The 16,265-nt window shown below is 47.6% G+C and overlaps 1 protein-coding gene across 16 annotated transcripts in view; it reads right to left on the bottom strand.

Moving 5' to 3' along the window:
* The window catches only part of NIPBL (NIPBL cohesin loading factor), a 1,722,939-nt gene that overhangs the window by 1,273,766 nt on the left and 432,908 nt on the right, over nt 1-16,265 (bottom strand). For all 16 annotated transcript variants that reach the window (XM_085631078.1, XM_085631072.1, XM_085631074.1 and 13 more), the window contains one exon: nt 8,690-12,274. In XM_085631078.1, the coding sequence (XP_085487204.1) occupies nt 8,690-12,274 (3,585 nt within the window). The remainder of the gene's footprint in view (nt 1-8,689; nt 12,275-16,265) is intronic.

Genomic DNA, 16,265 nt, shown 5'->3' with positions numbered 1-16,265 from the left:
GGGACCAAAGGGTCCCTGCCCCGGGGTGGGTACACCCCCTATCCTGCCACTCTCTTGTGGGACGGGGGCAGTAGCCTAGTCCTGATTGGGCAGGGCTTTCCATCTTCAAGATGGCGAGATCCCGGAGATGTGCTTCACCTCGCCTCCCCCACCTGAGGGGTGGGGTTGGCAGAGGCTGGCACACCCCCTTTCCTTCCTTGGGGTTTCCGGACAGTCTTCCTGCCAGAGTGGGGGTCAGAACCGGTAGGGGCCAGTTGCTGAGTACAGCAAGTGGCCTGAAGAAGCTCACAAAGGCGGTAAGCATTTGAAGCTTCCCCTGCCCATCCTGGGGGAGGAGACCTAGCACCAAGCCCAGGATGTGCATTGTTGCAGGCCCAGGAGAGCAGATGGCTCTCTACCCAGGGCTCCAGCAACATGTCTGCTGTGTGGCAGCCTAGGCAGCCCCTCAGACAAGACCTGGATTGTAGGTTAGGTTCAGGGGGCATCTCTAAGATTCCCTCTGTTGTGCATTGTACATTAAATCCCACACTGGCATCAGTGCTGGTTTAATGTGCTGAGAAGTTTGATACCAAACTTCAGTCTTCAGTGTTGCCATCATGGTGCTGTGGAGTTCATGTTGACGATATCCCAGCACCATATACTCTTAGATGGCAGCACTGCACTGACAGTGCCCAGGAATGGACCTGGGTACTGTAGGGGCACAGGGCGCATGCACCTGTACCCACACCACTGGCATAGGGCACCCAGCTAGAGGGGTGGCTGATGTATGCCAGGGCAGTGTGTGTTGTGGGCATGGCACACAGGGATGTGTAACAGGAGAAGGAGTAGTTTCTTACCTGTAACTCCAGTTCTGTAGTAGGGGTATCTCTGTTATAGTCATAATCTATGAATAATCCCCGCCCATGTGCGGGGACCCCGGAGCAATCAAAAATATCTCTTAAGCTGTCCCGCATTTGCAAACCTGCAAAGACACTTAAGAGACAGACAAAATAATACAGCCTAATCACAACAAGGCTGCACTGGCCAGCACTTCCTCTGAAGTGAACACAAAAGCCAAAATAAAGTTGCAATGTCATTTTTATTCACATCTGACATGTTCCTTTATTATCACACACTCCCTTCACCAAAATCCCTTTAAACAATAGAGAGGAAGGGGTGGACAGACAAGCCCTATAGGCTGTCATTATGTGTCTGCTAAAGGGATACCGTGCCTTTAAGAAACTCTCCAGAGACCCCCGGTATCCCAGGATGCACAGCCAACACAAGTTACTTTCAGTTCTTTTTGAAGGTGTATAACAACAGGCCTGATACTGTCAGGTTACTCCACCGGGGAGGAGGGAGGGTCGCTTATGACTATAACAGAGATACCCCTACTACAGAACTGGAGTTACAGGTAAGAAACTACTCCTTCTGTAGTAGGGGATCTCTGTGTATAGTCATAATCTATGAATATAATGGCAAGCCCATCCCAACCAACAAACAGCGGTGGAGTAAGAACCAAACACCAACAAATCACTGTGCAAACAAATTCCTCAGCGAAGCCTGTCCAACCTGCGCATCTGCCCTAGCATCAGAATCCAGGCAGTAATGCTTTGTAAACGTATGGACTGACTTCCAGGTGGCAGCCTTACAAATGTCCGCAATGGGAACATTCCTGAGCAAAGCGGTAGTAGCAGCCTTGCCTCTAGTCGAATGTGCCGTAGGCTTACCCCCCAATGTTTTATTAGCTTTTTGGTAACAAAGCTGAATACAGGAAACAATCCATCTGGAAATGGACTGCTTTGAGGTAGCTAAACCAGTTCTTACCGAACCATAATTAACAAACAGTTGATCCGACCTGCGGATATCTTTTGTCTTATCCAGGTAGAATTTCAACACCCTACGTACATCAAGTGAATGCAGAGACCTCTCCGCCGGAGAGGAAGGATGCTGAAAAAACGTAGGCAAAGTTATCATCTGATTTACATGGAAATCTGATATCACCTTAGGCAAAAATTTAGGATGGGTACGCATCACTACTTTAGAAGCATGGAAAACAGTATACGGCTCTTGACAACACAGAGCCTGAATCTCACTCACCCTCCTGGCCGATGTAATGGCCACAAGGAAGGCAGCCTTCCAAGACAAATGGATAGGCTAAAAAGGCTCCCTCATCAATCTAGATAACACCACATTCAATTCCCATGGTGGAGAACGTCTTCAAACAGGGGGAAACACCTTACGCAAACCCTCCAAAAAATCCTTAATCACAGGGATTTGAAAAAATGAGGTTTGAGAAGGGCCCTTCCTATACGCAGTCAGAGCTGCGAGATGAACCTTAATAGAATGAAAATTAAGCCCAGATTGAGCTAACTGCAGCAGATAAGGCAAAATAAGATCTTCTTTACAGGATGTAGGGTCAAAGTCCTTTGCCTTGCACCATAAGCAGAATCTCTTCCACTTATATGCGTAAGAAGTCCTCGTAGATCGTCTCTTCGCCTCTTTCAAGATCTCCATACAGTCCTGAGGTAGGTTCAAGTGTCCATACTGTACTAGCTCAGGAGCCATGCTGCCAAACTCAAGGACGAGAGATTGGGGTGAACCATCTGTCCTCCGAACTTCGTGAGAAGGTCCGGCCGACACGGCAGGCGTCTGTGTGGCAGAACAGACCGGTGAAGAAGGTCGGTGAACCACCATTGCCTCGGCCACTCCGGAGCAATCAGGATCATTCTGGCTCTGGATTGCGACAGCTTGATCAGCACCGCCGGGATCAGGGGAATGGGTGGAAAGGCGTAGAGAAAGCTGTTGGACCAGCTGATCCATAGGGCATTCCCCAGCGTCCCTGGTTGGTAGTACCTGGACGCGAAGTCGCGGCATTTGCTGTTTTCTGCCGTAGCGAACAGATCTATATCCGGAGTGCCCCACTCTGCGAAGACGTCTCTTAGCACGTCGTCGTTTAGCACCCACTCGTGGTTCTCTTGAACGAGCCTGCTGAGCGCGTCTGCTTGTGCATTCTGCACCCCCGGCAGATGGGTCGCCGTGATCGTCAGGTTCCTGGCCACCAGCCAGTTCCAGATCGCCTGTGCCTCCCGAGACAGGGTGCGTGAACGTGAGCCCCCCTGCTTGTTGAGGTAATACATGGCCGTAGTATTGTCCGTCTGAACCAGCAGGGAGTTCGTCCTGAAGGAGGGATGGAACGCCTTCAAGGCCAAGTGTACCGCTCTGAGTTCCAAAAAGTTGATATGGTAAGTCGTCTCCATCTGCGACCATATCCCCTGAATCTGAAGAGGGCCCGAATGCGCTCCCCAGCCCTGGAGAGATGCATCGGTCACTATGGTCTGGACCGGAATATCCTTGTGAAAAGGAGTCCCCTTGCAGACATTCTCTGGGGCACACCACCATTTCAGAGACTGCCGAGCGTGTTGAGACAGCTGGATCTTCTCCTCCCAATGCCCCCGCCTCTGGTCCCATTGATCCTCCAGACATTCCTGTAGGGGCCTCATATGCAGACGTGCATTGGGGGTGAGAAAGATGCAAGAAGCCATCGACCCCAGTAAGGAAGACACCGTCCTCACCGTAGGAGAGCGGGCTGAGATGAGATGCCGCGCCTTCCCACGGATCGATAAGCGTCTCTCCTCCGAAGGACACACGCTTGCGGTCAAGGTATTGACTGAGGCCCCCAAGTACTGGAGACACTGCACAGGGATCGGCACTGACTTCGACATGTTGATGTGCAGGCCCAGGCGATGCAGCAAGGCAGCTGTCCTGTTGAAATGGCACTGGGCATCCTGGTAAGTGGACGCTTTGATCAACCAATCGTCCAGGTAAGGATACACAAACACCTTGGTCTTCCGCATGTGTGCCGCGACCACCGCCATGCACTTGGAGAACGTCCGTGGTGCAGACTTCAGGCCAAACGGGAGTACTGAATACTGGTAATGGTTGTTGCCTACCAGAAACCTCAGGAACTTGCGATGCTTTGGTGCGATCGGCACATGAATGTAAGCGTCCTGCAGATCTATGGCGCACAGCCAGTCTCCTCGATGCAACTGAGGGTAAATCTGATGCAGGGACAACATACAGAACTTTTCTCTGCGGATCCACTTGTTGGCTTGACGCAGATCTAGAATAGGCCTGAACTCGTTCTTGTCCTTTTTTCTTACGAGAAAGAATCGTGAGTAGAGACCTCTTCCTTTTTGCTGCAAAGGAACCGCTTCTATCGCCCTCTTTTTTAACAGAACGTCTGCCTCCCGCTGGAGCTCCCTTACCATGTAGGAGGAGCGCACTGGTGGAATCTGTGGAGGCGGGCTGGTGAAACGAAGACAGTACCCATTGCAAACAATATTCAGCACCCACTTGTCCTGCGTTATTGTCCTCCACTCTGCCAGGTAGTGTTGAATACTTCCCCCCCCCACCGGAGCGGGTAACGGATGAGGGGGAAGTAACTTTATCAGGGCTTCGACCCGGCCGGGCCTTTGTTCCCCGACGAGGACTGATGCTGTCCTCTGCCCCTCTGGCGCTTCTGAAAGGACTGCCTCGGGAACTGCTGCTGTTGCTGTGGCTGTTGTTGGTGGCCCGACTGACGCCCTTGACCTCTCTGCTTGGCGTAGCGCCTGCCCGAGGATCGGAAGGACCTCCTCTGCTCCTTGGGTCTCTCCAGCCCCACCGCCTTCAGAGTTTCCGCCTCAGCCTTCATGCGGGCCATCTCGTCATCCGCATGTGACCCGAACAGCGTCGTGCCAGAGAATGGTAAATTGGCGATCTTCTGCTGTGCTTCAGGCTTGAGCGGGGTCAGCCGCAGCCAGGAATGCCTCCTCATGTGTATGCCGTGGCAGTACCCATGGGCCGCCAGCAGCGACACATCCCCCGCCGCACTGATCTGATTAGAGACCATCATGCCCTCGTTCAGCACCTCCTGAAAGTCCTCCCTCTTGTCTCTAGGCAGGGAGGCAGCGAACTGTTGCAGGGAGTCCCAAAGAGACCTGTCATAGCGCCCCAACAGAGCGGAGGCGCTAGCGGCCTTCATCGTAGTGGCCGACGTGGAGCACATCCTCCTCCCCAAGGAGTCCATTTTGCGACTCTCCTTATCCGGAGGAGCCGTGGATGAAGGCGTCGTAGAGTGTTGTTTACGAGCCGCCGCCACGATAACCGAATCCGGTGGAGGATCCACTCTGAGGAACGCCGGGTCCGAGTCAGGAGCCCTGTACTTTTTTAGCAGTCTCGAGGGCGCCGGTTTCACCACGGCCGGCGTCAAGAACACCTCCATTGCAGGTTCCTCCAACCCCGGAACCAACGGGAGGAGGGGGCGCGACAGATGAGCCTTATGCAAAGTTTCAAAGATCACAGAAGTAGTGGGAATGGGGTAGTGACTGATATCCCCAACTTCGCCGCCCCTCTCATCAGCACCTCCTGGAACGTGGCAATGTCATCCACCGGCGAGACGCGGGTAGGAGGCGTCTCCGACAGCGAGGGCGAAAACCGTCCAGTCCCAGAAGAGTTCGTGCCCCTCGAGCCTCTGGAACGAGACCGATACCTCCGTCGTCCATGTCCAGAGCGTGTGGACGATCTGCGCCTACTCCGTGATCGCCTGCGGGGGCGAGTGCGAGATCTCTGCCTGTGAGGAACCCTCGGAGGCGGTGGCTGCGGTGGAGATGTAGGCAGCTGAGGCACGGGCAGAGGCAGCGGAGGAGGGGGCGGAGGGAGAGGAGGAGGAGGAGGAGGAGGAGGAGGAGGAGGAGGAGGAAGGTCAGGCACCGGTGGAGGAGCCGGTGGAAGATCGGGCACAGGAGGCAGAGGCGGCTGCTGGGTACGCAGCGGGGACAGATGTTCCGAAGCCCCATCACTCCTAGCCGGCGAGCCCCCACCAGAACTGTCTGGGCTCGCGGCCACTCTCCTCTTCTTGGCGGGCCTGTCCCGCGTGGAGGCCACCGACGGGGAACGTCCGCGTCTCCCCGATCCCCGACTGGAGATCGTAATCACTGAGGACGTGTTCCCCGATGTCCGTGACGTCGCACTGTACGTCGACCTCGTCCGGCGTCTCTTAGCCCTCGACGTCGAGGGCTAAGAACGGCAACGTCACATAGAACGGCAAGTGTCTTACATTGGAAAAAACTCTCGGGTGACAAAAATAAACAAAGGACTCTCTGTTTTGGACGTTCGTGGTCTGTATTACAAAGAAACGCGTAAAGAATAACAACTAGGAAACGAAAAAAATTTCAAAATATTAGGAGCGGCAAAAATCGACATAACACTGAAGTTAAATAAAATTGGGAAGTGAAATATGGGAACAAATGAATAACCGGATACAAAATTAGGGTGAACTCTAGCAGTAGACAATAAAAAGTGTATATAGATGTGCAAGTGAAGAGGACTCAGAGTGCAAATCCTGTACAGGAGAAAATCAGGTTAATTAGCAATAATGTACAATGATGTGAAGAGAAATCTCAAATGAAGCATAATAATTCGTAATGATCATTTAATCCTCCCAGGATGACTGTTCCCAGGAATTTGATCCAATGCGTCTCCCTGCGTGCTAGGGCTGTGTTCATGTCAGTGTCTGACCGCATGTGGAGGCGCTCTAAGACTGTGAATCGTAGCTGAGGAATTGTATGTGATGTATTAACCCAGTGCGTTACTAGGGAGGAATTCTTATTTCTGTTACGGATCCTGCTTTTGTGCTCAATAATCCTAGTTTTAATCTTTCTGCTAGTTCTTCCAACATATACAAGTCCACAAGGGCACTTGATGGCATACATTACCCACTCTGTATTGCAGTCTGATGTGTGCTGCAGTGTTATGTTTTGACCTGTACGGGGATGTGTAAAAACATTGCCAAGAATTACGTTGCAACATTGCCCACAATTATGCCATTTTTTCATACCTGCATTATTCAAACTTTTGGTGATGACATGACTTTTGAGAAGATCCCTCAGATTTTTAGACCTGGTGTGTGCAAAAAGTGGAGGATCCCTAAACAGTCCCTGGAAGTCAGCTTCTTGTTCAATTATTTCCCACCGTTTGCGGATTATAGATTTTATTTGTGTCGATTGGACTGAGTGTTTTAATACAAAAACTTCCCGTTTAGAAAGAATTTTTTGGGTGGTTGAGAGTAAATCATCGTCTTTTTTGGGCCACTTTTTGTTCTGCCTCCAAAAGTAGGTCTTCGGGATAACCTCTGTCCCTGTATCTTCCCAATTGTTCCTGAATGTCAGTCTCACATTGGTTGTAGTCTGAAGTAATTCTTTTAATTCTGGTTAACTGAGACAGAGGTAGATGTTTCTTTAAAGATTGTGGATGTGCACTTGTATAATGCAGAGCATTATTAAAGTCTGTGGACTTTCTGTACATCGTGGTAACTAGGCCATGAGTGGATTTGTGAATCTCAATATCCAGAAAATGAATTTTTTCTGATTGAATGTCATGTGTAAACTGTATTCTTGGATTACACAAATTCAATTCTATAATGCATTGCTCTAAAAGATGTTTTGAGCCTTTCCATATTACTAGAATATCATCAATGTATCAAAGAAAATAGCCACATTTGCCCGCCAAATTGGGTTTTGTAAAATGTATTGATGCTCAAAATGAGCCATGAAGGTATTTGCGTAGGCTGGGGCTCCTGGAAAGCCCATTGATGTACCTGTAATCTGTAAATAATATTTGTCATTCCATGAAAAGTAGCTATGATATAGTGAAAAATGTAGTAATTCCAAAAGAAAAATGCTTTTGACCTTGGTCATTGATGATTGAAGAAGTCTCCACTCTACCGCTTCAAGTCCCTCATCGTGAGCTATAGATGTATATAGCGCCACCACGTCAATCGTGCATAACAGGTAATCGTTTTCAAAATGCTGTTTAATCGCTTCCAATTTCAACAGACAATCAGTAGTGTCCCTGATGTATGTTTCCCATGATTGTACCAAAGGTTGCAAATGGTAATCTAGATATCGTCCTATTGCTTCATGTATAGACCCACAGCCTGCTACTATGGGTCTAAACGGTGGAGTATGCCTGTTTTTATGCATCTTTGGAAGCATATACATATGAGGAACCTTCGGTGTTGGGTTAAATAGGAATTTTTGGGTGTTTACATCAATGTTGCCTTCCTCTTCTCCTTTCTGTAGAATGCAACTGAGTGTTTTCAAAAATTCTTTCGTGGGATCTTGACACAGGGATGTGTGCCATGTCGACTCAGTTTTGTTCTGCACCAAGACTCTCAGCCAGCAAGGGCAGGGTGTGTGTGTCAAGGTATAGGGCCTCGAAGGGTTGCGTAATAAGTGCTGCAGCCCTTAGGGGCCTTCTATGGTCACAAGGCCCTGGGTACCTAGCGTACCATTTACCAGGGGCTGACATGTGGCCAGAGATGCCAATTGGGTTTAGGCTTCAACACAGTTTTAGGGAAGGAACATAGGCCCTGGGTACCTGATTGGCAGGAGCCCAGGGCACACTCAGTCAAAGTACTTCAGCAATTCAGCAAAAAGTGGGGGCATACCATGCAAGAAAGATGGCACTTTCTCACAGACGCACAAAGCATAATCTTTAATTCAAAAACGTCTGGGAACAAACCATAAGAGGTCAAAATAATATACAGCATGTGAACATAGAATAGGTTCATAATAAACATTTGCTAGACTAGAATTTTTTGCTCTATAACAGATTATACATCAATAGGCTAAAAAAACAGCCAGTATAAAGCCAAAACACGTCCTACCTTTTCCTTGCTTGAGTAACTTGTTTCTATTTGATTTGGACAAATGCCTGTTTTTTAATTCTCGTTCCTTGATTAATTTCTGCACTTCATCCAAGGAAAGTTTCTGGAGAACAACAACTGGCTTTGCACCTTTATTTAGATCTTCTACCATACCAATTTTTTCAACTTCCATTTGCTCCACTTCAGTAGTATCCTCTTGAATAGCATTTCCATCTTTATCCCGTTTGATTTTTGGGATGACAAAGTGTTTCAAAGTCCTTCCACCTAGCAAATAGCTAGGAAACTCTGCCTTGTCTGGTTTTGCTTTATTACTATCCCCTTTCGCCTTATCACCATCTGACTTTCGGTCGTTCCTCGTAGGAGATCTCAAACTAGTTTTTTCAGATTTTAATTTACTGGAATCGCCTTTAACATCTGATCTAATTCGAGGGCTTTCAGGGCGCTGCTTTTGATCTCTTGAAGGGGGTCTCTCTCTTGAATCAATCGATTCACGTCTATGCACACGCTCAGATCTTTCACTTTTAGATTCATCAGATTTATTGCCTCGTTTAGAATCTTGTTCATTTCTACTAGATGACCTCAACATTTCAGGTCTCTTGTTCTTTGACTGGTCACGCTTGTGCCTATCTGAATCCAATCGATCACTTGATTTTTGTTTTATATAATCATGATCACGTCTTGCATTTTCAAGGCCTTGTCGCCTATGAGTTTCAGATCTGCTTTCAGGTTTTGACCTTAAAGATTCGGACTTTGTTTCTGGTTTGTTTTTTGACATTTCGGGCTTCTTCTCTGACCCAGATTTAAGAGAATCACGTCTATTTTCATGTCTGTGTTTTGAGGTCTCATGTCGATTTTCACTTCTATGTTTTGAGGTCTCAGAGCGGTTTTCACTTTTCAGCTTTGGGTTCTGAGGACGGTTATCACTTTTCTGCTTTGACGTTTCAGGCTCATTTTCATTTTTCAGTTTAGGATTGTTAGGATGATGTTCATTCTTCTGTTTTTCAGAACGATTATCAGTTTTTTGTTTTGGTGTTCCAGGCCGACCATCAGTTTTCTGTTTTGGAGTAGAAGGTCTGGGCCTTAGTTCTTGCCTGCTTGTATTGGATTCTACACTTTGGCTCCTAACTGGTTTACCATTGTTCTTCGACTGATCAAGCTTGTTGACATCCTTGCCTTGGCTCGGTTTGCCCTCGCCCTGGTCAGGCTTGTCATCTTTGCCTTGGTCATATTTATTTTCACCTTTGTGCAGGTCAGGCTTATTTTCATTCCTTTCTTGTTCAGACTTGCTGCCACCTTTTGCCAGGTTTTGCTTGCCACTTCCCTTGCTCTGATCTGGCCTGCTGCTCCCTTTGCCATGATCAGGTCTGCTGTTCCCCTTGCCTTGATCAGTGTTGCCTCCCCCCCTGTCCTGACCAGAGTTGCCACTCCCCTTTTCTTGACCAGAGTTGCCACTCCCCTTGTCCTGACCAGAGTTGCCACTCCCCTTGTCCTGACCAGAGTCGCCACTCCCCTTGTCCTGACCAGAGTCGCCACTCCCCTTGTCTTGACCAGAGTTGCTGTCACCCTGGCTGCTGTCTGGTTGGCTGCTGTTGTGGCCCTGGTCTGAATTACCATCACCCTGGTCTGGCTCGTCACCTCCCCCTTTATCTTGGTCCGGCTTGTCTCCTCCCTCCTTACCCTGGTCTGGTTTGCCGCTGCCCTTGTCCTGGTTTGGCTTCCCATCACCCTTGTCCTGGTCTGGCTTTACGTCACCCTTGTCCGGGTCCGGCTTCCCACCGCTCTGGTCCGGCTTCCCACCGCCCTGGTCCGGCTTCCCATCCCCCTTGTCCGGGTCCGGCTTCCCGTCCCCCTTGTCCGGGTCCGGCTTCCCGTCCCCCTTGTCCGGGTCCGGCTTCCCGTCCCCCTTGTCCGGGTCCGGCTTCCCGTCCCCCTTGCTCGGGTCTGGCTTCCCGTCCCCCTTGCCCGGGTCCAGCTTCCCGTCCCCCTTGTCCGGGTCCAGCTTCCCGTCCCCCTTGTCCGGGTCCAGCTTCCCGTCCCCCTTGCCCAGGTCCGGCTTCCCGTCCCCCTTGCCCAGGTCCGGCTTCCCGTCCCCCTTGCCCAGGTCCGGCTTCCCGTCCCCCTTGCCCGGGTCCGGCTTCCCGTCCCCCATGCCCGGGTCCGGCTTCCCGTCCCCCATGCCCGGGTCCGGCTTCCCGTCCCCCTCGTCCAGCTTCCCATCGCCCTCGCCCTGGTCCAGCTTCCCGTCGCCCTCGCCCTGGTCCAGCTTCCCGTCGCCCTTGCCCTGGTCCAGCTTCCCGTCGCCCTTGCCCTGTTCCTGGTCCAGCTTCCCGTCGCCCTTGCCCTGGTCCGGTTTCCCGTCGCCCTGGCCCTGCTTCCTGTCGCCCTGGCCCTGCTTCCTGTCACCATGGCCCTGCTTCCTGTCACCATGGCCCTGCTTCCTGTCACCATGGCCCTGCTTCCTGTCACCATGGCCCTGCTTCCCGTCACCCTGGCCCTGCTTCCCGTCACCCTGGCCCTGCTTCCCGTCACCCTGGCCCTGCTTCCCGTCACCCTGGCCCTGCTTCCCGTCACCCTGGCCCTGATCTGGACTGTCAATGGCCCCTGGCTGGTCTTGCTTGCCGTCTCCCCCGGGCTTGTCTGTCTTGCTGTCGTTCCCGGGCTGGTCCGGCTTGCTGTTGTCTTTGATTTCCCCTGATAGGTCAGGGCATTTATTACCACCTAACTGTCCTCCTCTTTTCACCTCCTTCAGTTTGTTCTCATTTCTGTTCTCAACAGATGTGTTTGCGCTGTTTTTCCCTTCAACTCTGCAATCCTTTTCGCTGGGTTCCATTTTGTCTTCAATTGTGCTCTCCTGCTTACTGTCACTTTCGCTGCTTTCAATATTACTGTCACTGTTACTAATATCTGCTTGGTTGGCAGTTTTACTTGCTTCCTCTTTACTGTCACTATCCCTCCCTCCCAGCCTCTTGTCACTTTTTCTCCGGTCTGGTCGGTCACTTTTTCTTCTATCTGGCCTGTTGTCACTTTTCCTCCTGTCAGGTTTGTTGTCACTTTTCCTCCGGTCCAATCTGTTGTCACTTTTCTCATTTGGACTGCTTTCATTTTTGTTCTCATTTGGTTTGCTTTCATTTATACAGTCACTTTTAACATCTTTGTCCTCAGTTGTAACTGTACAATGCTTGGCCTCACATTTTATTTCTCTTTCCTTGCTTTCACTTTTCATTTCATTTCGTTTACTCTCAGTCTGATTACCATCACTGATCTGATGGAGTTCAGAATTATTTCCTGGACTTTCAGAATGGCTTTCAAGTTTAGGTTTGAGAACTAACGTGGTATCGTCTGCGGAATTATAAGAGTCACCTTGGTGTTGCTTTATTTCCTCTGGCTTGGAGTTGTCACAGTCCTGAGGTACATTTGTAACAGAGTCTGTCCGACCTGCTTGCTGAAGGTCAATACTAACCAACAATGGTGGTCTTGACCCATTTCCTGTAGAAACAGTCTCTTGAGAAGCTGATTTGGGCCCTCCAGCAGCACTGCCGGCTTCCAACGGGTATGAATCTTGTTTCCTTTTCTTTAAAGGTTTGTCTGGAATTTACAAAAAAAGACATTCTAAATATTAGAATTGATAATAGACAAACGCCACTTAAATGTTTAAACGATTTACAAAAAAGGGTTGCTTCAGAGCCACTCTAATATTGTTGCACTAATCAGATTTAAGACAAATTGTGTACATTGATTGGCAGAGCAGAGTAAGATATTAGGAAATTAAGACAAATTAAATGAAAAATAGCAAGAAAATTCTACGTCAACAACACTGTTAGGTAAATATGCCCCAAAGTGTGAGTGTTTTCATCTACAACCTGGTAGTATTAATCCGTGAACACTACATTATGGGATAAATGTTTCTGTAGCGTCAACTATGAGAGAGAAAATGCATATATGCCACTGCCAAAGACTATAAATCCTCACTGTCAACATCAGCACCAGCTTTACTTTCTTACTCAACCAAAGGTAGTCTACATTAAATGTAAATGTGTATATATACACACAAGGAGTCTTTAGGAGGCATTGTTACATATGATACTTTCCTCTTCGTCCAGATGCACCAACAGAACTTATGCATCAATGACCTGTACAGCACTATAAATCAATTGATCAGACGTGAGGTTTCGAAAATGGTCCACTTGTTATAATCTACACTTTCACAAGTGAAAAAGTGGCTCGATAGATCAGGTTATCCAAGGAAAAGCTTGAATTACTCTTCCCATGTTTTTACCCTGTCAGATTTGACAGTTCCTCTATAGGTCAACAAGACAGAAATCACATCAGTCTGTCAATATGATCTACTCAGTTGAGAAATAATAGATGGGTATTTAATTTGAGAGAGCTTTGTGGGTTTTGGGTGAGCAGTGGGGCCGCTGAACAAAGTCTCAGTGCAGCATGCTCAAACGTTCTAGATTTTAAAAATACTTACACCTCCTATATTTAATAGTTCACATGCACTTTTAATTTACCCACAGGTCTGGCATATCACAGGCCTATTATCTACAGTCGGGTTTCTTTTCCCCACAATTCCCTTCCTGTTAATATAGCACTTCAATATACCACCTGTACTGGAATGTATAAGGTTTGGCATGCAAATCTATGAAAGAAGAACAGGCTGGAATACTATAGATGCAGATAAGAAACTCGCTTCTCCACAATTGGCTAGGTCATAGTTTCACATGCTTTTAATCAGCACATAGGTTTAGTATTTAACAGAAATGGACTCCAGGACTGCCATTCCTTCGGTATCAGCGCTAACAGCCAAATTACCTTAGCGGATTGCAGATATCCTGGGAGAAGTGCTTATGCTAAGAACACCCTTGATAGCGTTTTGGGGCCTCAAGTGTGCAGTAGCCCATCTGGACAAATGTGGATCTGCTTTGCGATTTACCAACTTTATAAAGTCACTGAACCCTCAAATAACAACCAACCTCGTCCGTGCCTGGGCTGCATGACGCCACACAATCAACTGTTAAATGAACTAAAACACCATTGTTCTTTTTGAACGTTTTAGCTTTTTTCAGCTTTAATAATGAAACAAAATCGGATTTAACAAACTGGCTACAGTGAACTTCAAACATCTCGTAATTATTTGGTTGATAATTGTTATGTTATGTGATATTTTAGCAGGTTTTTTTTTTTTTTTTTTTTTTTTTTTTTTAAATCGCTCGGATTACTACAGGTGGAGCGTCCCTGCGCTAGGATTGCTACTCTATAGGAACAGAAAAGGAACAACGCAAGAAGCTAGCAGAGACCCTAAAAGGAATAAGGCATCCAACGCATAAGACCAATGCTAAACCACTGTAAAGGCTATAAGGAATTAACCCTGTCTAATCAGCCAGATTTTTAAATATTTTCCTGAATGTTGCCTCAGCAAGTTTTAGTCTCAAGTAGGAAGGGAGAATGTTCCAGAGCTTGGATGCTCGGAATCGAAAGGAACAATTACCCATCTGGGCTTTCTTAGCATAAGGAATCACTGCAAGTGCTGTTCCGGAGGGTCTGAGGCTGTAGCCAGGTGAGTTGGGTTTCACCAAGTTGGAGAGCTAGTGCGGTCCTCGGTTGAGAATTTATTTACCACAACATATAGCCTTAAAGAGGATACGTTTTTTCCAGCAGGAGCCAGTGTAGTTCAGCCAAGGCCGGGTATACATGCGCCAGTCTCGGGAGCTTCAAAATAATTCAGGTAGCTGCATTTGGCACTCTTTGTGGCTTCCAGATCCAGCCCTGGGAGGCTCCGATGTAGAGCTGTTACAGTAATCTAGTCTTGAGATCTCAAGGGCCTGCACTACAGATTTTCTAGCTGCCAATAGAAGATCAATAGAGATCTTGGATAACATGTCAAGGATGGCGAAACATCTTCCGGCCAGACATGCTATTTGGCCGTTGAAAGAGGTTTGTGTTGAACCATATTCCTAAATTGTAATTGTATTATAACATGTATTCTTCTGTTGAAATGCTAGACATTTTGGGTATAAAGACACTTTCCAAACCTTGTTTAGTCTTTATTTTATCTCGACATATACTGTTCAGGGCACCCATATTTTGGTACTTTTTTTTTTACCTTCTTTACCTGTGTGTACACGGACATTTCCACTGCATACAAGTATTACTTAACAGAATCAAAGAATCCGGCATAAAGAGGATAAAGTTCAGTATTACCCCCAAAGAGAATTTTCTATAAATGGTTCTAAGGAACTTCTATCCACCAAGAAACATGTTTCCAGATCAATTTTAAATCTGATATATGCATTACACTCAAAGGAGGAAACTTTTGACTAAGCTTGATCAATTTCCCAGGCCAGTGCTAGCCATTTGATCAAGTAGAAAACTTCAACCACCAGTAACAGCAATCAGTGACTATTCAGAGAGTAGAGGGTGCCGGCAGTCTTTTCTAGTATTGAAAACCGCATGAAGGGTGCTGTGTTGGGAACGGCACCCCGCATTCCTTTGTAAAGCTTTCCTGCTATTGAATTTCTTTCCTTGACAGCCAGTACGTATTTGTGTCAATGAGCCCCATGAATGCCCACGGTGAGCACTCCCCTAATTAGGAGGGTGGTTCTGCACCCTCTGTTAGCTGAGCCTTAGTCCGAAAAAAGATCTAACTGGAATAAATTCTTTAGGATTTAACAGAACTAACAAAGTAACAGATCATAACAGTTATATATAGTACTGTAGTCAGTTAATAAGTACACTACTGGACATCTGTGAATTTAATAAACATTAAAAGGCACTTAACAGTATATCCTTCACCCTAGACATTTCCACATTTTAACTGAAGCTAAGCCATTTCGCGCAGTAGCCGTCAGGAAACAGATGGTTGCTGTAGGACTTTGAATATAAGCAAATTAGTTTCATTTAGATACTAACAGACATCGAGCTTTACTTCCAATTAACATGGATGTGGGAAAAAGGAATCCAAACCACACATGGTGATCATGCACAATAATTGCAACTTACTGGAGGAGAACCCGTCGCTTCTCAGTCCACACAGCCAAACAATGGAACGCGCTCCCCTTAAGAATCAGATCAGAACCTAACCTCCTGCGCTTCAGGAAATCCCTCAAGACTTTCCTCTTTCCCTAAAACCGACTGGACCCCTTACTTTCATCCTCAGGACTACGAGGTTTAGCGCTGGGATACTCTTGGGTGACTACGCGCTCTACAAAAACCTAAATAATCTTTGCACTCACTGAACAGATATCTGGCCTTTCCAATGGCAGCTAATCCTAAAACCGTGACACTGGGTCTCGGATGCTTTAGGGAGACGCTCAAAGGAAAGAATGGGGCTGTTATTAACTGATGGTAACAAGGATGACAAGTGCATGTTGTAAACAAAAATCCCTCCTACACCATAAATATGTTACCAAAATATATGGACCACAGTGATGGTGTAAAGACTAGCAACGCTCTAATTTAAGGAGACAGATTATTTATCTTGTGGCAAGGCTCTGTGATGCGCTCTATGGTAAATGACAATAGACAATACTTGCCATCCTAGAAAAACACCCTGCATCTATTGGACCAAATGATT

The sequence above is a fragment of the Triturus cristatus genome, chromosome 2_1 (genome assembly GCF_964204655.1).
Source record: "Triturus cristatus chromosome 2_1, aTriCri1.1, whole genome shotgun sequence".
Taxonomy (NCBI): domain Eukaryota; kingdom Metazoa; phylum Chordata; class Amphibia; order Caudata; family Salamandridae; genus Triturus; species Triturus cristatus.
Note: the sequence above shows the minus strand (reverse complement) of the source record. Positions and strands in the feature narration are given on the sequence as shown.